We start from the raw sequence: 22,082 nt of genomic DNA, 5'->3' as shown, positions 1-22,082 counted from the left end.
CTGACCAGATTAATGAATGAATGAATGAACACTAAGAACAAGATGACAATATTTCCACCTGCTGAAAAAAATCTTCCAGATGTCATGTCCAGCCCCTCCTTATTGCAAATAGTAATAACACCCTATTTTCCAATTTCAGTCACTTCTTAACTTAGTTCCCTAAAGTATGAGCCAGAGGAGTGCCTCACCTCAGACAGACAGGCCCTGTCATGTTACCCCTTAAAATGTCTCTTGAATACACTCACAAGTGTGTATGAGAGATTTCAAATCTCACATTCATCAGTTAGGCCAAATCTCCTTTACTTCCACCTATCCTGCTCTCTTCAGTATCCTCTATGCACAGTTGCCTGGATCTGAACAAGCTGTGTTCATTAATATGCTATACTTCTATCTGAATACCCACTTTTCCTCTATTGATTCCTCTTTTTTTCATTCTTCTCCTTATGATAAACTAACCACCAAGGTGAAGTTCAAGTTCAAATTCAAGAAACCTCTTCTTACAACATTTCCAGATACATATAATGATTTCCACTTATGTTCATAATTCTCTGTTTGTAGGAGAAATATATATAGCAGTATGTTTTATTTGATTATCTGGAAATATGCATATCTTCTAATGAGACTATCATTCATTGAAACAGAGAACATATGTTGTTGACTTTTCATGTTTCTTATTTGCATGTTTACAGAAGATGGAGTGTGTGAGATATGCCAAAGTCTGTGACTTCACAAAGAATATTCCAGGAAAATCTGGATTTTCATCTCTGTCTGCTCTGTCTGTGAGTAGGAGGTGATGTCTCTAAAAGTGGCCCCAGATATGCTTGCCTTAAACCACACTGGTGCCAGTCACACAGTCTTCCACTTGCTGGGCATCCCTGGCCTTGATGTCCAACACATGTGGATTTCCATCCCCTTCTTCATTTCCTATGTCCTCGCTTTGTTGGGGAACAGCCTCCTCATCTTCATCATTGTTACAAAGTGCAGCCTCCATGAACCCATGTACCTTTTCCTCTGCATGCTGGAACAGACCTTGTCCTCTCCATGTGCACTGTCCCTCAGGCCTTGGCCAGCTTCTGGTTCCATGTTGGGGAGATCTCCCTGGATCACTGCATCACTCAGTTCTTCATTGATCCATCGCACTTTCATGTTTGAGTCAGGGATTTTGTTGGTGATGGCATTTGGCATACATTGCCATATGCTACCCACTGAGATATACCACTGTTCTTACACATACACTGATTGGGAAAATTGGTGTTATCATCTTTCTGAGAAGTTATTGTATGATTTTCCCTATAGTATTTCTTTGGAAAAGATTGACTTTCTGCCAAAATAATGTCATTCCACACACCTATTGTGAACCCATTGGTTTGGCCAAACATGCTTGTAACGACATTCGAGTGAACATCTGGTATGGACTCTCTGTCCTAATGTCAACAGTGGTTTTAGACACCCTGCTAATTTTTGTTTCCTAAATGCTGATTCTCTAGGCTGTCTTCCACATGTCCTCCCAGGATGCTTGTCACAAAGCTCTCAACACGTGTGACTCCCATGTCTGCATCATCATTCTCTTTTATGGACCTGCCATCTTCACAACCCTGACTCAGAGGTTTGGTCGTCACATTCCACCTCATTCCACCACATCTTGTTGGCTAATGTCTGCGTTCTGGCTCCACCTATGCTGAATCCCATCATTTATGGGATCAAGACCAAGCAAATCCAACAGCAAGTGGCCCACATATTTTTCCCAAAGCAGAAATAGCTTTGGAGGACAAACAGTTTTCAGTTTTTGTAGTGATCGATGATGTGAGCTATAGAATTGGTGGGTGGAAAACCTATGGTAAACTGGATACTAGAAAATAGCTTAGGGAATTCTATTTCCAGTGGAAGTTCACCAGGAAGTTTTCAGAATTTATATTTTCTGCTGTCAAAGCAACAGAGAATGTGTGTCATGTTTGACTGAGCAAACTTCATCCTATCCAGAACTTGTGAGTTTCCAATCTCATGTATACTTCACAACACTAGATTGATTAGATGATGGATGAGTACTGTGTTCTGGCTTTTAATTTCTTCAACTATTTTTCTTGAGGTTCTCATCCTTTGAGATATCTTGTGTCATCCCTGAACATTCTCATACAAGGGGTACAATTTTCCAGTTATGTAGGATGAATAACTTCTAGAGATCTAATAGACATCATTTTAACTATAGTTATTAATATTCTTGGGTTGGCCAAGAAGTTCATTTGGAGGTTCCTATATGATATTGGGCTTCCCAGGTGGTACTAATGGTAAAGAACCTTCCTAACAGTGCAGGAGACATAAGAGATGTTGGTTTGATACCTGGGTTGGGAAGATTCCCTCCCTGGAGGAAGATATGGCAACCCACTCCAGCATTCTTGCCTGGAGTATCCCATAGAAAGAGGAGATGGAAGGCTACAGTTCATAGGGTAGCAAACAGTCAGACATCACTAAAGTAACTTAGCATGATCACCCACCTAGAGCCAGATATATTGGGATGTGAAGTCAAGTGGGCCTTAGGAAGCATCACTATGAACAAAGCTAGTGGAGGTGATGGAATTCCCATTGAGCTATTTCAAATCCTAAAAGATGATGCTGTGAAAGTGCTGCACTCAGTTCAGTTCAGTCACTCAGTCATGTCTGACTCTTTGCAATCCCATGAATCGCAGCACGCCAGGCCTCCCTGTCCATCACCAACTCCCGGTGTTTACTCAAACTCATGTCCACCAAATCGGTGATGACATCCAGCCATCTCATCCTCTGTCGTTCCCTTCTCCTCCTGCCCCCAGTCCCTCCCATCATCAGGGTCTTTTCTAATGAGTCAACTTCTCACATGAGGTGGCCAAAGTACTGGAGTTTCAGCTTCAGCATCCAGTGAACATCCAGGACTGATCTTTAGAATGGATTGGTTGGATCTCCTTGCAGTCCAAGGGACTCTCAAGAGTCTTCTCCAACACCACAGTTCAAAAGCATCAATTCTTCGGCACTCAGCTTTCTTCACAGTCCAACTCTCACATCTATACATGACCACTGGAGAAACCATAGCCTTGACTAGACGGACCTTTGTTGGCAAAGTAATGTCTCTGCTTTTTAATATGCTATCTAGGTTGGTCATCACTTTCCTTCCAAGAAGTAAGCGTCTTTTAATTTCATGGCTGCAATCACCATCTGCAGTGATTTGGAGCCCCCCCAAATAAAGTCTGACACTGTTTCCACTGTTTCCCCATCTATTTCCGGTGAAGTGATGGGATGCTGTGAAAGTGCTGCACTCAGTATGCCAGCAAATCTGGAAAACTCAGCAGTGGCCACAGGACTGGAAAAGGTCAGTTTTCATTCCAATCCCAAAGAAAGTCAATGCCAAAGAATGTTCAAACTACCTCACAGTTGCACTCATCTCACATGCTAGCAAAGTAATGCTCAAAATTCTCCAAGTCAGGCTTCAACAGTATGTGAACCATGAACTTCCAGATGTTCAAGCTGTATTTAGAAAAGGCAGAGGAGACAGAGATCAAATTGCTTATATTTGTTGGATCATCAAAAAAGCAAGAGGGTTCCAGAAAAATATCTATTTCTGCTTTATTGACTATGCCAAAGCCTTTGACTGTGTGGATCACAATAAACTGTGGAAAATTCTTCAAGAGATGGGAATACCAGACCACCTGACCTGTCTCTTGAGAAATCTGTATGCAGGTCAGGAAGCAACAGTTAGTACTGGACATGGAACAACAGACTGGTTCCAAATCCGGAAAGGAGTACCTCAAGGCTGTATATTGTCACCCTGCTTATTTAAATTATATGCAGAGTACATCATGAGAAATGCCGGGCTGGATGAAGCACAAGCTGGAATCAAGATTGCCGGGAGAAATATCAATAACCTCAGATATGCAGATGACATCACCCTTATGGCAGAAAGCAAAGAACTAAAGAGCCTCTTGATGAAAGTGAAAGAGGAGAGTGAAAGAGTTGGCTTAAAGCTCAACATTCAGAAAACCAAGATCATGGCATCCAGTCCCATCACTTCATGGGAAATAGATGGGGAAACAATGGAAACAGTGAGAGACTGTTTTGTTTTTTGGGCTCCAAAATCACTGCAGATGGTGACTGCAGCCATGAAATTAAAAGACCCTTGCTCCTTGGAAGAAAAGCTATGACCAACCTAGACATCATATTAAAAAGCAGAGACATTACTTTGCTGACAAAAGTCCATCTAGTCAAAGCTATGGTTTTCTACTAGTCATGTATGGATGTGAGAGTTGGACTGTGAAGAAAGCTGAGTGCCGAAGAATTGATGCTTTTGAACTGTGCTGTTGGAGAAGACTCTTGAGAGTCCCCTGGCTGCAAGGAGATCCAACCAGTCCATCCTAAAGGAAATCATTCCTGAATATTCATTGGAAGGACTGATGCTGAAGCTATAACTCCAATACTTTGGCTACCTAATGTGAAGAACTGACTCATTGGAAAAGACCCTGATGCTGGGAAAGATTTAAGTCAGGAGGAGAAGGGGACGACAGAGGATGAGATGGTTGGATGGCATTGCTGACTCGATGGACAGGAGTTTGAGCAAGGTCTAGGAGTTGGTGATGGACAAGGAAGCCTGGTATGCTGCAATCCATGGGGTCGCAGAAGAGTTGGACACGACTGAGCCTCTGAGCTGAACTGAACTGATACTTCAATAATAAAATATAAAAGAGAAATTATCAACATTTGTCCCTATCTCCTCAGGAGATATTTTATGGTCTGTACCAATACTTTGGCCACCTCATGCAAAGAGTTGACTCATTGGAAAAGACCCTGATGCTGGGAGGGATTGGGGCAGGAGGAGAAGGGGATGACAGAGGATGAGATGGTTGGATGGCATCACCGACTCGATGGACATGAGTTTGAGTAAACTCCGGGAGTTGGTGATGGACAGGGAGGCCTGGTGTGCTATGATTCATGGGGTCGCAAAGAGTCAGACATGACTGAGCAACTGAACTGACTGACTGACCAATATGTAGATTTGTTGTCACAAGTTCTTTTCAGGGCAAGGGTTCAATGAGTATCTTGAGTATCTGGCAGATGTTCTGCACGAGTCCATCAGATTTAGTCCAGACTGAGACATGGATAAGTCACACTTCCTTAATGATTTCTTGGTTCCATTTGAAGTACTCTTTTACCAATACCAAGAAGATTTTGGTTCTTCTTCCAAATATTAAATGCAGAAAATGCTGTGTTGTTGAAATGCTAGTAAGTGATCAGAAGGGATATAGTCCAGAATGTGATTTTTGATTTGGTGAACAATTTTATGAATTATGGGGCCAAATTTACACAATATTCTTATGATTTACAGTTACATATCTAGACTTCGTGACTTTATATTAAGTGCAATAATATTGCAATTATAGGTAAAATTGAATTGAATGAAAGTTAAAAATTTTAAAACAGCCTTTTGGGCAAATTATGAACAGTTCACTGTAGGGCTGTTAACATTTTATAGTTGGCCCAGTAAAGCTCATCAGTGAGCTAAGCATAAAATGTTGGCAGTCTCATCCCTCACTGAATGAAATACTGGGCCAAATCTAAGTAACAACCCCCCTCATTGGGTGGTCACATTGTTGCTGAGGTTTAGTGGTTTAGTTGATCTAATTACATCCACTGTTCTCATGATGAGATACATTCTCAACTACCTTTTGAAGTGCAAGAATTATCTTTCCTTCCTGGTTGGTATCTTTTTCACAATTTTTAAGTCTGAATTATTGGGAACTAAAGAGCCTCTTGATGAGGATGAAAGAGGAGAGTGAAAAAGCTGGCTGAAAACTCAACATTCAAAAAATTAAGATCACAGTATCTGGCCCCATCACTTCATGGCAAATAGAAAGTAAAAAAGTGGAAGCTGGGACACATGTTATTTTTTGGGCTCCAAAATCACTGCAGATGGTGATCTCAGCCATGAAATTAGAAGACGCTTGTTCCTTGGAAGGAAAGCTATGACAAACCTAGACAGCATATTAAAAAGCAGAGACATTGCTTTGCCAACAAACGTCTGTACAGTCAAAGCTATGGTTTTTCCAGTAGTCATGTAAGGATGCGACAGTTGGACTATAAAGAAGGCTGAGTGCTGAAGAATTGATGTTTTTAAATTGTGGTGTTGGAGAAGACTCTTGAGAGTCCCTTGGACAGCCAGCAGATCAAACCAGTCAATCCTGAAAGAAATCAGTCTTGAATATTCATTGGAAGGACTGATGCTGAAGCTGAAGTTCCAATACTCTGGCTACCTGATATGAACAGCTGACTCATTGGAAAAGACCCTGATGTTGGGAAAGATTAAGGGCAAGAGGAGAAGGGGGCGACAGAGGATGAAATGTTAGGTAGCATCACAGACTCAATGGACGTGAATCTGAGGAGACTCCAGGAGATAGTGAATGACAGGGAAGCCTAGGGTGCTGCAGTCGATGAGGTCCCAAAGAGTTGGACACGACTTTGAGACTGAACAACAGCAAAGATTATTTGATTAATCAATTATGCAAATAGATATAAGAAAAGTAATTAAAAGTTTTATATTCTTAGTATGGAGTGCTCAGAGTAGTGCATGAAAGTGGTAAAGGGCACTGAGTCTGACCTACTCTCTCTAGAATCATTATGAATTGAAAAAAAGTCAATGGACAAAATGCAGTGATCTTGTAACTTGTGAAAAATTACAAGACAACTACAGAAGTCTATTTGAGATTACAAAATGCCCTGTGATGGGTGTGGGGATAGGCACACCTTGAGGTAGATGCTGGGTGATTTAATCACTGTTTGTTTTGGTGATTGTATTGGGTTCTCTCTTCAGCACCCAATATCCAAACCCAATCACTCAAGACTAAAAGGTGGCCTGAGGGGGCCCCTGAATTTCTGTGGATATGTTCCCTTTGTGAATAGTATTGAGCTTTACACTTAGGATATGTGCACACACATATGCACAATTCAATAAAGTTTATGCTGAGAAAACAAAACAAAAACCCAATCACTCAAGATTTAACCCAATCACCAGTCAAAAATTCTCCACCCAACCTGGGAAGGTGACTCTGTATAAGCAAGGTTTGTTCTTTGACACTAACTCTTGTTGGAAAAGCTGGACCCACACCCTCATCTCCCAGGCTTCAGAGTCCCCTCAGACCCTGAAGTCCATCTGTCTGACTGGAGTCCCAAGTGGCCACCATCATGCCCTCCTTCCCACTTAGCATGGCTGTGGTCTGTATGAGCAACATGAACAGAAGCATGGAAGCCCACAACATCCTCAAAAAGAAGGGATTCAATGTCAGGTCTTTTGGAGTGGGATCCTGTGTGACACTTCCAGGACTGGCACCCAACCTCCCCGTGGTCTATGATTTCTCTGTCACATGTGAGCAGATGTGCAAGGACCTTCTCCTCAAAGACCAGGTACACTATAATAGCAATGGGGTGTTATGGATGTTGGGAAGAAATGAGAGAATCAAGCCTCGTCCAGAACGATTTCAAGACTGCAGAGATCCCTTCAATGTCATCTTTACCTCTGCTGAGAAAGTGTATAAAATGGTGGTGAAAGATCTGTGTGATAGAGAACAGAAGACCTGGCAGCCTGTGCATGTGATCAACATGGAAATAGAGGACAGGGGCAGCCAGCCTTGGTGCTTCGATCATCTGTGAGCTCTGCCAGGGTCTCCAGCAGGCTGATGACATGCAAAGCAGTCTGGCCGAGCTGCTCCAGGCAGCAAAGCAGAAAACAGGAAGGAGCTTTCTGCACACAGTCTGCTTCTACTGAAGATCTTGGCTGGTTTCAGCTTCTTTGTTGGTAAGAATTTGTGCCTAGACTTTTGGATTAGTGGGTATTTTCTTTGAGAAGAGCCTTCAAAGTCCTTTTTGCTAAAAGCCATCTGTATGATATTTTTCACGTACACCCCTCCCAGGGAAGGAATTGGAGAAAAAAATCTTTGCATGTAAATGGAACATGGACTACCACTAGACACCAAAACCCTTTCAATTTGAGGGACAATGGTGTGGGTACTTGACTTGGAAGGAAAAATTCAGTGACACACAATTCTTCAAGGAAATTAACTACAAGGACTCCATTTTCCCTATGAACAAACGGAGGGTAATTATGGAGTTCTGGAGGAATAAAGTGTTGGATTTTCCAGTCAGAAAAACAAACAAAAATTATCAAGTCCATCTAGTTTTCTTGAAAGCAATTTCCTTTTGTCTTTTTAATGTGCTATATAAGTATGAATTTTTTTTTTTAGTGAGCTATTTGGGTTTATATTGAATGTTTGAACTTAGAAATATTGTTATTTATAGATTGTATGTTTTTTACTAATGCTAACTCTCATAGAAACTCAGGCTAGATGATGGGCAGCATTTATTACTAAAATCCTGACTTGATCTGTTCAATGAAATAGCTCATTAAATTAAATAAAATGAAATTAAAATCTCTGATTAAAAAAAGCGTCTTATCATTTGTGATAGAAAATGGATCTTACAACATGAGCCCTTCAATTTCTTATTGTTCAAGTCACATGAGTTCCATGGAGAAAAGCATTCTTTCCTGAAGAAAATTTTCTTCAAGCTTGAAACATTCATTGCTTTGAGTATTGCTCTTCTTGGAAAAGGGACCCTCACTCTTGGGAAGTAAAACATTTTTGATTCTGATCAGTGACACCAATACCTGTTTGACTTATGGAAGAAAATAAAGGAGAGGTAAGGGCTTCCCTTGTGGTTCAGTTGGTAAAGAAACTGCCTGTGATGCAGGACACCTGGGTTCAATCCCTGGATCGGGAAGATCCCCTGGAGGAGGAATGGAAACCCATTCTGGTATTCTTGCCTGGAAAATCCCATGGACAGAGGAATCTCTTGAGATACAGTCCATGGGTCACAAGAGTTGGACACAACTTAGCAACTAAACCACCACCATGTGGTGGTATGAATCATTTAGATAATTTGATATGTCAGTGTGTAGATGCCAACTTTGTTTACAAACTGGAAACAGGATGGAGCTAGGGTGGACCTGGAAGGACCAGGTAGTACAGTAATTCCCAAGGAGGAGACTGCACTGGGGAGTAAGGTGGTGGCTCTGAACGGTGGAGCAGATGTAGGGTCAGAGACAGGTTTGGAGATAAAATATATAACTGCTGAAGAGGAGAGAGGAATTTAGGAGCACTCTGTTTTCTGTCTTTCACCACAGGTGATCATGTGTACATATCTGCACACGGCAGTACTGGTGGTAGGCACATGAGGGTTTCTTTCCTAGTGAATTCATTGGGCTTTATGATTAGTTTTTCTGCTGCTTCTGGGTACTCAGGGTCAGGATTGGTGACTGGATGGGATAATCTGTTGAGGCTATCATTTCATGCGATGGAAACACCAAATTGAAGTAGGTTTTTGGGTAGTGTTGGAAGTTCTTCTGAAGATAGAGATTTTTTTCCAGTCAGTTATTTTTGCCAGAAAATCTCCTTTGAGGAAAATTTGATGTCTTTCTAATTAAGTTCCTGTCCACTGGGGCAAACCAAGGCAAATATGACAGAGGATTAAAATGTTGCAGGTGCTTAAATGGAGTAATTATAGTGACGAATTACAAAATATAAAGTGTATATAAAATAGATAATGAATAAGGACCCACTCTAGCATTCTATTCAATTCTGTAATGAACTATATGGGAAAAAAAATCTAGAAACTACTGAATGCTCCAGTGGCTCAGTGGTAGAGAATTTGCCTGCAACACAGGAGCCCCAGGAGACATGGATTCAATCCCTGAGTTGGGAAAATCCCCTGGAGGAGGGTATGGAAACCCACTCCATTATTCTTGCCTGGAGAATCCCATGGAAAGAGGATTCTGGTGGGCTACAGTCCATAGGGTCACAAAGAGTTGGACAGGACTAAGCATGAGCATGAGCATAAGTGATTTAGTTTGTTTTACAGTAGAATCTAACACAACATTGTAAATCAGCTCTATATAGTCCTATAGAAATTAAAAATATAATACATTTCCTGAAAAAACAAAATATAAGGTGTATGTGAATAAATTATAAGGAATTGGACTAGATTAAATAGATTGTGGAACATTGTTTTTCTAAGGGTCTTTATAGGTCAGAAAAATATAAAAAAGATTGGAAAGTTAGAACTTTAATTCTGGTAGAATTCAGCTGTGAAACCATCTGGCCCTGATCTTTTGTTTGCTGGAAGATTTCTGATTACAGTTTCAATTTCCATTTCTTCCAAGTTGTCCATTTTATTGGCATAGAGCTGCTGGTAGTAGTCTCTTATGATCCTTTGTGTTTCAGTGTTGTCTGTTGTGATCTCTCCATTTTCATTTCTAATTTTGTTGATTTGGTTCTTCTCCCTTTGTTTCTTGATGAGTCTGGCTAACGGTTTGTCAATTTTGTTTATTTTTTCAAAAAACCAGCTTTTAGCTTTGTTGATTTTTGCTATGGTTTCTTTTGTTTCTTTTGCATTTATTTCTGCCCTAAGTTTTAAGATTTCTTTCCTTCTACTAACCCTGGGGTTTTTCATTTCTTCCTTCTCTAGTTGCTTTAGGTGTAGAGTTAGGTTATTTATTTGAATTTTTTTCTTGTTTCTTGAGGTAAGCCTGTAATGCTATGAGCCTTCCCCTTAGCACTGCTTTTACAGTGTACCATAGGTTTTGGGTTGTTTTGTTTTCATTCACTTCTATGCATATTTTGATTTCTCCTATGATTTGTTGGTTATTCATAAGCATGTTATTTAGCCTCCATATGTTTGAATTTTTAGGCTGAATTCTACCAAAAATTTAGAGAAGAGCTAACACCTATCTTACTCAAACTCTTCCAGAAAATTGCAGAAGAAGATAAACTTCCAAACTCATTTTATGAGACCACCATCACCCTAATACCAAAACCAGACAAGGATGCCACAAAAAAGGAAACTACAGACCAATATCATTGATGAACATAGACGCAAAAATCCTTAACAAAATTCTAGCAAACAGAATCCAGCAACATATTAAAAAGATCATACATCATGACCAAGTGGGCTTTATCCCAGGAATGCAAGGATTCTTTAATATCTGCAAATCAACCAATGTAATACACCACATTAACAAATTGAAAGATAAAAACCATAAGATTATCTCAATAGATGCAAAAAAAGCCTTTGACAAGATTCAATATCCATTTATGATAAAAACTCTCCAGAAAGCAGGAATAGAAGGACCATACCTCAACATAATAAAAGCTATATATGACAAACCCACAGCAAACATTATCCTCAATGGTGAAAAATTGAAAGCATTTCCTCTAAAGTCAGGAACAAGACAAGGGTGCCCACTCTCACCACTACTATTCAACATAGTTTTGAAAGTGTTGGCTACAGCAATCGGAGCAGAAAAAGAAACAAAAGGAATCCAGATAGGAAAAGAAGAAGTGAAACTCTCACTGTTTGCAGATGACATGATCCTCTATATAGAAAACCCTAAAGACTCCACCAGAAAAATACTAGAGCTAATTAATGAACATAGTAAAGTTGCAGGATATAAAATCAACACACAGAAATCCCTTGCATTCCTATACACTAATAATGAGAAAACAGAAAGAGAAATTAAGGAAACAATTCTATTCACCATTGTAACAAAAAGAATAAAATACTTAGGAATATATCTACCTAAAGAAACAAAAGACCTATATATAGAAAACTATAAAACACTGGTGAAAGAGATAAAGAGGACACAAATAGATGGAGAAATATACCGTGTTCATGGATCAGAAGAATCAATGCAGTGAAAATGAGTATAATACTCAAAGCAATCTATAGATTCAATGCAATCCCTATGAACATACCAACGGTATTTTTCACAGAACTAGAACAAATAATTACACAGTTTTTATGGAAATACAAAAAACCTCAAATAGCCAAAGCAATCTTGAGAAAGAAGAATGGAACTGGAGGAATCAACCTGCCTGACTTCAGTCTCTACTACAAAGCCACAGTCATTAAGACAGTATGGTACTAGCACAAAGACAGAAATGTAGATCAATGGAACAAAATAGAAAGCCCAGAGATAAATCTATGCACCTATGGACATCTTATCTTCGACAAAGGTGACAAAAATATACAATGAAGAAAAGACAATCTCTTTAACAAGTGGTGCTGGGAAAACTGGTCAACCACTTGTGAAAAAATGAAACCAGAACACTTTCTAACACCATACACAAAAATAAACTCAAAATGGATTAAAGATCTAAATGTAAGACCAGAAACTATAAAACTCCTAGAGGAAAACATAGGCAAAACACTCTCCGCCATAAACCAGAGCAGAATCCTCTATGACCCACCTCCCAGAATATTGGAAATAAAAGCAAAAATAAACAAATGGGACCTAATTAAAATTAAAAGCTTCTGCACAACAAAGGAAACTATAAGCATGGTGAAAAGACAGCCTTCAGATTGGGAGAAAATAATAGCAAATGAAGAAACAGGCAAAGGATTAATCTAAAAAATATACAAGCAACTCCTGCAGCTCCATTCCAGAAAAATAAATGACCCAATCAAAAAATGGGCCAAAGAAATAAACAGACATTTCTCCAAAGAAGACATACAGATGGCTAACAAACACATGAAAAGATGCTCAACATCACTCATTATCAGAGAAATGCAAATCAAAGCCACAGTGAGGTACCATTAAATGCCAGTCAGGATGGCTGCTATCCAAAAGTCTACAAGCAATAAATGCTGGAGAGGGTATGGAGAAAAGGGAACCCTCTTACACTGTTGGTGGGAATGCAAACTAGTACAGCCGCTATGGAGAACAGTGTGGAGATTTCTTAAAAAACTGGAAATAGAACTGCCGTATGACCCAGCAATCTCACTTCTGGGCATACACATCGAGGAAACCAGATCTGAAAGAGACACATGCACCCCAATGTTCATCGCAGCACTGTTTATAATAGCCAGGACATGGAAGCAACCTAGATGTCCATCAGCAGATGAATGGATAAGAAAGCTGTGTACATATACACCATGGAATATTACTCAGCCATTAAAAAGAATTCATTTGAATCAGTTCTAATGAGGTGGATGAAACTGGAGCCTATTATACACAGTGAAGTAAGCCAGAAAGAAAAACACCAATACAGTATACTAACGCATATATATGGAATTTAGAAAGATGGTAACAGTAACCCTGTATGTGAGACAGCAAAAGAGACACAGATGCATAGAACAGTCTTTTGGACTCTGTGAAAGAGGGCGAGGGTGGGATGATTTGGGAGAATGGCATTGAAACATGCATATTATCATATGTGAAACGAATCACCAGTCCAGGTTTGATGCATGATACAGGGTGCTCCGGGCTGGTGTACTGGGATGACCCAAAGGGATGGGATGGGGAGGTAGGTGGGAGGGGGGTTCAGGATGGGGAACACATGTACACCTGTCGTAGAGTCATGTCAATGTATGGTAAAACCAATACAATATTGTAAAGTAATTAGTCTCCAATTAAAATAAACACATTTATTAAAAAAATAAAGTATCTGGTCTTACATTTAGGTTTTTAATCCATTTTGAGTTCATTTTTATGTGTGGCATTAGAGAATATTCTACTTTTATCCTTTTCCATGTAGCTGTCCAGTTTTCCCAGCAGCACTTACTGAAGAGATGGTCTCTTCTCTATTGTATATTCTTGCCTCCTTTGTCACAGATTAATTGACCAAGGTGCATGGGTTAATTTCTGGGCCTTCTATTCTATTCCACTGATCTACATTTCTGTTTTTGTGCCAGTACCATACTGCTTTGATTAACATAGGTTTGTAGTATAGTCTGAAGTCAGGGGGCCTGATTCCTTTAGCTCTTTTTTCTTTTTCACAATTACTTTGGCTATTTTGGAATCTTTTGTGCTTCCAAACAAATTTTAATTTTCTTTTGTTCTAGCTCTGTGAAAAAATATCATTGGTAATCTGATAGAAATTGCATTAATCTGTAGACTACCTTGGGTAATATAATCATTTTGACAATATTGACTCTTCCAAGCCAAGAACACATTATTCTTCTGTTTCCATCTGTTTTATCATGTTTGATTTCTTTCATGAATGCTTTATAGTTTTTGGAATACAGATCTTTTGCCTCCTTAGGTAGATTTATTTCCAGGTGTTTTATTCTTGTTTGACACAATAGTAAACGGGATTGTTTCAACCTAACATATGATCCTGCAATCCCACTCCTGGGCATATATCCAGAGAAAATCATAATTCAAATAGATACATGCAGACCAGTGTTCCTTGCAGCACTATTTATGATAGCCAAGACATGGAAGCAACCTAATGTCCACCAAAAGATGAATGCATAAAGAAGATGTGGTATACTTATACAATAGACCATTACTTGGTCATAAAAAATAATGAAATAATGCCATTAGTAGCAACACGGGTGTACCTACAGATTATCATACTAAGTGAAGTAAGTCATTTGAAAAGACCCTGATGTTGGGAAAAATTGAAGGCAGGAGGAGAAGGGGATGACAGAGGATGAGATGGTTAGATGACATCACCAACTCAATGGACATGAGTTTGGGTAAACTCCGTGAGTTGGTGATGGACAGGGAGGCCTGGCGTGCTGTGGTTCATGGGGTCACAAAGAGTCAGGCACGACTGAATGACTGACCTGAACTGAACTGAAGTAAGTCATACAGAAAAAGACAAATATATGATATCACTTTATGTGGAATCTTAAAAACAGATACAAATGAATTTATATACAAAACAGAAATAGATTCATAGACATATAAAACAAGCTTATTGTTAACAAAGGAGAAAGCGTGGCTGCTGCTGCTGCTGCTAAGTTGCTTCAGTCGTGTCCGACTCTGTGGGACCCCATCACCCATCCCTGGGATTCTCAAGGCAAGAACATTGGAGTGGGTTGCCATTTCATTCTCTAATGCATGAAAGTGAAAAGTGAAAGTGAAGTAGCTCAGTCATATCTGACTCTTAGCAACCCCAAGGACTGCAGCCCACCAGGCTCCTCTGTCCATGGGATTTTCCAGGCAAGAGTACTGGAGTGGGTTGCCATTTCCTTCTCTAAGAAAGGGTGGGGGGAGGCATAAATTAGGAGTTTGGGATTAACATATACACAGTGGTAGATACACAAAAGATAACCAGCAGGAACCTATTGTACAGCACAGGAAACTATACTCAATAGTTTGTAATAACCTATAAGGGAAAAGAATCTGAAAAAAATATATGTGTAACTGAATCACTTTGCTGTACATCTGAAACTAAACACTGTAAGTCAACTACACTTCAATTAAAAAAAGGAATGACCATAGGTCTAAACATGAAATTTAAACTATAAAACTTTTAGAAGGAAATAAGTAGAATATTTATGTGACATGAGTGTAGAGAAAGGTTTCTTACCAGGTCACAAAAGGAATAAACAAAACACATTTGTAAGTTATATTTCATTAAAATGAAAGCTTCTATCATCAAAACACATACCAAAAATAGTTTTTCAGCTCAGTTCAGTTCAATTCAGTCACTCAGTCGTATCTGACTCTTTGCAACCCCATGGGCCACAGCACACCAGGCCTCCCTGTCCTTCACCAACTCCCGGAGTTTACTCAAACTCATCATTGAGTCGGTGGTGCCATCCAATCGTCTCATCCTCTGTCATCCCCTTCTCTTCCTGCCTTCAATCTTTCCCTGCATCAGGGTCTTTAAAAAAATAAGTTTTTAAAAATTAAAAAAAAGTTAAAGTGAAAAAGGCAAGTTATAGGTCAAGAGAATGTATTCATGGAACATGTATTTGACAAAAGACTGGTATCCAGGATACATGAAACCTCCAACAATGAATTATAAAAAGAAAAAATGTGTTGAAAATGAGCAAATCATTAGAAAAAGCGTATCACTAAAAAAGACCCTGATGCTGGGAAAGATTGAAGGCAGGAGGAGAAGGGGATGACAGAAGATGAGATGGTTGGATAGCATCACCAACTCAATGGATATGAGTTTGAGCAAATTCTGGGAGATGGTGAATGACAGGGAAGCCTGTCACGCTGCAGTCCAGGTGGGCACAAAGAGTTGGACATGATTTAGTGACTGAACAACAACAAACAAGACTGGCAAATGGGCAATAAGTACATTAAAATGTATTCAATATTTATTGGCTATTAAAAATTAAAATTAAAGCATCAGTGAGATACCATTAGCCTTCTAACACAATTGCTAAAACTATAAACACAAATAACAGATATTGGTAGGATGTGGAGCAAATAGAATTTTCATAGCAGGTTGGTGAGAGCATATTGGTTTGAAAGAAGTTTTGGCATTTTTTTATGAAGTTAGATATATACTTTCTATATGACCACACAATTCCAATCCTAGGTATTTGCCTAAAAGAAATGAAATCATATGTCCACCAAAAGTACTCTTGGCCTCTGTATTAGGGTTCTCCAGGGAATGCAAAACCAATAAGGTGTGTGTGTGTGTGTGTGTGTGTGTGTGTGTGTGTGTGTGTGTGTGTATTTATTAGCTTAAAGAACTGACTCACACATTTGGGGAGATTGGCAAGTCCAAAATCTGCAGGGTAGACTGCAGGCTGGCAACCAGGGAGAGCTGATATTGCAACTCCAGTCCAAAGACAGCCTGGAAGAAAACATTCCTTTTCTTTGGGGGACCTCAGTTTGCTTTCTCCTAAGGTCTTCAACTGACTGGATGAGGCACACCCATATTATGGAGAGTAATTTGCTTTGCTCAAAAGTCTGATTTAAAGGTTAATCTCATCTAAAAAAATAACCTCATGGCAAAACACAGAACACTGATTGACCAAATATCTAGAACCTGGGGCCTAGGCAAGTTGACCTGTAGCTAGAACTGTCACAGTTTCCATCAATGAGAATGGATATTTTTGCACAATGAAAGTACAACTCATCAGAACAACAACAAAGAACCACAAAGTAAGAATTTCTGCTGAACTCCTCTCTAAATGGGAAAAGAGTTCTTCTGAATCACTTCTTACATCATTTTCACTAGAATTCTGTGGTTTTATTATCATACACACAGACACATAAGTGATTCTAAGGCATAAAGCTGTTTCTCCTTTGCCAATATGTATATACTCTTTACTTAGATTAAATAAAAACACAAATATATGAACACAATATAAAAAGGAGACAATTTTATCAAGAGGAGCTTTGCTGCATAAAATAACTGAAAATTAAATGCATTATTTGGTAGCCAAAGGAGAAAAGGGTAGAGAATATTTTTTATAGTTCACCTTGATTCACATAGGTAGTGTAAATAAACTTAAAAAATACACTAAAGTATTCCTATGTATTTTTAGGAATACATAGAATTTAGAATATTTAGAATATTATTTAATTATTTATTTAGAATATTATTTAGAATACTTAAAACATTATTATTTCTAGTTGGAATTTTAGAATATTATTTATTCTATTTAGAATAATATTTTTATTTAGAGCAATTAAAATTTAGACTATTATTTGCAATATTATTATTTAGAATATTATTTAGAATATTTAGAATATTATTTATTTTTATTTTTTTTCCATTTATTTTTATTAGTTGGAGGCTAATTACTTTACAATATTGTAGTGGTTTTTGTCATACACTGACATGAATCAGCCATGGAGTTACATGTATTCCCCATCCCAATCCCCCCTCCCACCTCCCTCTCCACCCAATTCCTCTGGGTCTTCCCAGTGCACCAGGCCTGAACACTTATCTCATGCATCCAGCCTGGGCTGGTGATCTGCTTCACCCTAGATAATATACACGGTTCGATGCTGTTCTCTCGAAACATCCCACCCTCGCCTTCTCCCATAGAGTCCCAAAGTCTGCTCTGTACATCTGTGTCTCTTTTTCTGTTTTGCATATAGGGTTATCATGACCATCTTTTTAAATTCCATATATATGTGTTCGTATACTGTATTGGTCTTTATCTTTCTGGCTTACTTCACTCTGTATAATGGGCTCCAGTTTCATCCATCTCATTAGAACTGATTCAAATGAATTCTTTTTAATGGCTGAGTAATATTCCATGGTGTATATGTACCACAGCTTCCTTATCCATTCATCTGCTGATGGGCATCTAGGTTACTTCCATGTCCTGGCTATTATAAACAGTGCTGCGATGAACATTGGGGTGCATGTGTCTCTTTCAGATCTGGTTTCCTCAGTGTGTATGCCCAGAAGTGGGATTGCTGGGTCATATGGCAGTTCTATTTCCAGTTTTTTAAGAAATCTCCACACTGTTCTCCATAGCGGCTGTACTAGTTTGCATTCCCACCAACAGTGTAACAGGGTTCCCTTTTCTCCACACCCTTTCCAGCATTTATTGCTTGTAGACTTTTGGATAACAGCCATTCTGACTGGCGTGTAATGGTACCTCATTGTGGTTTTGATTTGCATTTCTCTGATAATGAGTGATATTGAGCATCTCTTCATGTGTTTGTTAGCCATCTGTATGTCTTCTTTGGAGAAATGTCTGTTTATTTCTTTGGCCCATTTTTTGATTGGGTCATTTATTTTTCTGGAATGGAGCTGCAGGAGTTGCTTGTATATTTTTGAGATTAATCCTTTGTCTGTTGCTTCATTTGCTATTATTTTCTCCCAATCTGAGGGCTGTCTTTTCACCTTGCTTATAGTTTCCTTTGTAGTGCAAAAGCTTTTAAGTTTAATTAGGTCCCATTTGTTTATTTTTACTTTTATTTCCAATAATAGAAGATTATTTGTTTTTAGAATTTAGAGTATTATTATTTTAGAATAGTATTTAGAACAGTATTTAGAATATTTAGAAATTTTTATTCTAGATTATTATTTAGAATATTCTTATTATAATTTTCAAAGTTTAAATGACTTTAAAAATATAGCATATTTTGAATTTCAAGTATGTCTCAACTTTGAAGAAATATTTTATTCAGCTTAAAAATAATTTATATGTTAATTTTAAATTCTTGTGCAGATTAAAAATAGAATTTATGTTTTCTAATTCCCATTAAAATGGAAACAGGAAGACTTGTGAAGTAATACTAACAGTTTATTAATGGAAAAAAGCACATGGGCCCACCTATGCAGGAAGGATATTGTGGAGAACAGGGTGGTGTGGACAAGGTTGGACAGCTGTCATGAACTGACCCAACTCTATAGGTCAGAGAGGGTATTGCTAGAAGGGCAGCTCTATGTCTACATTCCCTGGGGTAATAGTTGTCCCTGAGGGCTTCAGGCAAATGATAAAACCTCAGATCCCTGTTCTCCATCACTCTGAAAGTCCTATTGTGATGGATTCAGTTTAGCTCATGAGAACTCCACTTGAAGCAAGTGAGTGAAATTGTATTGCTGTGGGGTGAAATTGCAGGGGGTGGGAAGACTTGCTAGGTTTTATATCATAATTAGCTGTTATGAGGCCTATCAGAGGTTGAAAATATTAAGACCTTTGTTTAGTATGAAATAGACACAGCGGGAGAGAATAGAGCAGCTGTGTGCCTAAAGCACTGATACAGATTCATGAAAAATGAAATTGTGCAATTGTACATATTTCATTCAGACAGCATATCAGTGACATCATATTAGTAGTTTGCAACAAACTGTGGTGGGAATACTACAAAACAGCTTTATTTTATTTATATGTATATATGTAATATGTATGCATATATATTTATTTATTTTGATAAGCCATTTACCAGTACACTACTGGATCAGTGTTACATTCATGGAATGTTCTAGTAGAATGGAAAGTTCTGTAAAGGAGTGGGGAGTGAGGCAACACCGAACTTGAGGGAATCTTTAGCTCTTATTGTTCCAAAGAACCCTGAGTAACTAACAGAAAAAGTTCTACATTGGCCCACAGATCCTGACCACTGTAAACATCCAAAGTATTCAATTAATGGCTTATTCATGATTTTATTGCCATGATCTACCATTTCACCCATGCAATATTTGTTATGGGATATTTTGTTAGGCATTTTGAGGACTATGCTGTGTTTCAGAGTGCTAGGTTTTGGAAATGAGCAATGGAAGTCATGCAAGCCTCAGTAAGTTCACAATCAATTGGGGAGATAATCAAGAGCTAATCAGATGTACTCCTCTCCATGAGATAGACACTCTAATATAAGGCTCCCTGTGAAATCAGGGAAAAGAGTAAATGAAGGAGAGATGTATTACACACATGGTGAGAAGTCCCCTGAATAGGGCTAATTCTCTTAGAACAAAACACAAAGATTGAGATGACATCTCAGAATGCTGAAGACATTTAGATCACAACCATGAAAACCTTCATGAAGCCTTTGAGAAGGCTTTTAGAATGATGTTGGATTAGACAACCAATTATCCTAGTACATGCAAGTTTATGTACAGGCTAGACCTTATTTCAAGTTCCTTAGTTCTATTCTGTGCCTCTCATAAGAAAAACCTTTTGCCACTCCTTCCCCTATTGGTATATTACATTCTCTTCAAGAGCTATTTCAGATATATACTTATTCTTTCAGACTGGTTGGATAGAACTTCACAAATACAGAAAGTATTACTTCTCTTGTGTCACTGTATTAATTTTTTGTACAGCTAACATATTAACTTCATAATTGCATTTTCTTTAGTTATAAAAGTGTCTATATTGTTTTTGTGAATAAGATCTCATTTAGAGAACAAGCATCTTCATCTCTCTGTATAACATCCATATAGCATATCTTCTTCATCTTTATATATAACATAGCTCATGGCATCTTCTGAACAGAATGGGATCAGGAAGGCGCCAAGGTGCTGGTGATATTAAAGAAATCTTTAATTATAATCTTCATTTTTTTTTTCTGTCTCTGCACATAGATGGTGGAGTCCTAGTGGTCTCATCAAATATGGCTGCCTTAAACTACACTGGTGTCAGTCACACAGTCTTCCACTTGCTGGGCATCCCTGGCCTAGAGGACCAGCACGTGTGGATCTCCATCCCCTTCTTTGTTTCCTATGTCACTGCCCTGCTTGGGAACAGCCTGCTCATCTTCATTATTGTCACAAAGCGCAGCCTTCATGAACCCATGTACCTCTTCCTCTGCATGCTGGCTGGAGCAGACATTGTCCTCTCCACGTGCATAGTCCCTCAGGCCTTGGCTATCTTCTGGTTCCATGCTGGGGAAATCTCTCTTGATCGTTGCATTACTCAGGTATTCTTCCTCTCTTCCACTTTCATCTATGAGTCAGGGATCTTGTTGGTGATGGCATTTGACCGCTATATTGCCATTTGCTGTCCCCTGAGGTACACCACTGTTCTTACACGTACACTGATTGGGAAAATTGGTGTCACCTTAATTCTCAGAAGCTGTTGTACAATTTTCCCCGTGATATTTCTCCTGAAAAGACTGACTTTCTGCAAAAGTAACATCCTCCCAAACACTGCTTGTAAGCACATTGTCTTGGCCCGTCTTTCCTGTGATGACATACGAGTAAACATCTGGTATGGGTTTTTGGTGTTGATGTCAACTTTGGTCATAGATGTTGTGTTAATTTTTATTTCTTATGTGCTGATTTTCCGTGCTATCTTCTACATCCCTTCCCAAGATGCGCGTCACAAAGCTCTCAACACATGTGGCTCCCATGTCTGTGTCATCATCCTCTTCTACGTACCTGGCATCTTCTCAGTCCTTGCTCAGCGATTTGGACATCACATCTCACCCCATATCCATGTCCTGCTGGCGAATGTCTATATTCTGGCTCCACCTATGCTGAACCCCATCATTTATGGGATCAAGACCAAACAAATCAGGGACCAGGTGATTCATGTGTTCTTTACAAAGCAGAAATGAACATGTTGATGGAAACTAACCTTGTGCTGTTCTTAACAATTCTCTCTGTGCATGAGGTGAGTTTTAGTATCAACCTGCTTTTCTTTTCAGTTTTTTTCATGATTGACATTCACAAAGATTTTCTTGTTTTTTTGCCTAGTTCTTTAAAACTTTATACTTATTATGCTCATAAAGGAGATGGTTGGATAGCATCATCAACTCAATCGACATGGACTTGTGCCAACTCCAGGAGATAGTGAGGGACAGGGAGGCCTGGTGTGCTGCAGTCCCTGGGGTCACAAAGAGTTGGACATGACTTAGT

General features: G+C 38.9%; 1 protein-coding gene and 2 pseudogenes across 1 annotated transcript; all 3 read left to right on the top strand.

Moving 5' to 3' along the window:
* Window positions 1-817: 817 nt before the first annotated feature.
* On the top strand, window positions 818-1,759 carry LOC133059455 (olfactory receptor 52B4-like; annotated as a pseudogene).
* Window positions 1,760-7,197: 5,438 nt separating this feature from the next.
* Window positions 7,198-7,777, top strand: LOC133054497 (RNA polymerase II subunit A C-terminal domain phosphatase SSU72 like protein 3-like; annotated as a pseudogene).
* Window positions 7,778-20,836: 13,059 nt separating this feature from the next.
* On the top strand, window positions 20,837-21,781 carry LOC133054494 (olfactory receptor 52B4-like). Its single transcript, XM_061139528.1, has one exon. It carries the CDS (start codon window positions 20,837-20,839, stop codon window positions 21,779-21,781), a length of 945 nt encoding a protein of 314 aa, XP_060995511.1.
* Window positions 21,782-22,082: the final 301 nt, after the last annotated feature.

The sequence above is a fragment of the Dama dama genome, chromosome 1, assembly GCF_033118175.1.
Source record: "Dama dama isolate Ldn47 chromosome 1, ASM3311817v1, whole genome shotgun sequence".
In the NCBI taxonomy this organism is placed as follows: domain Eukaryota; kingdom Metazoa; phylum Chordata; class Mammalia; order Artiodactyla; family Cervidae; genus Dama; species Dama dama.
Note: the sequence above shows the minus strand (reverse complement) of the source record. Positions and strands in the feature narration are given on the sequence as shown.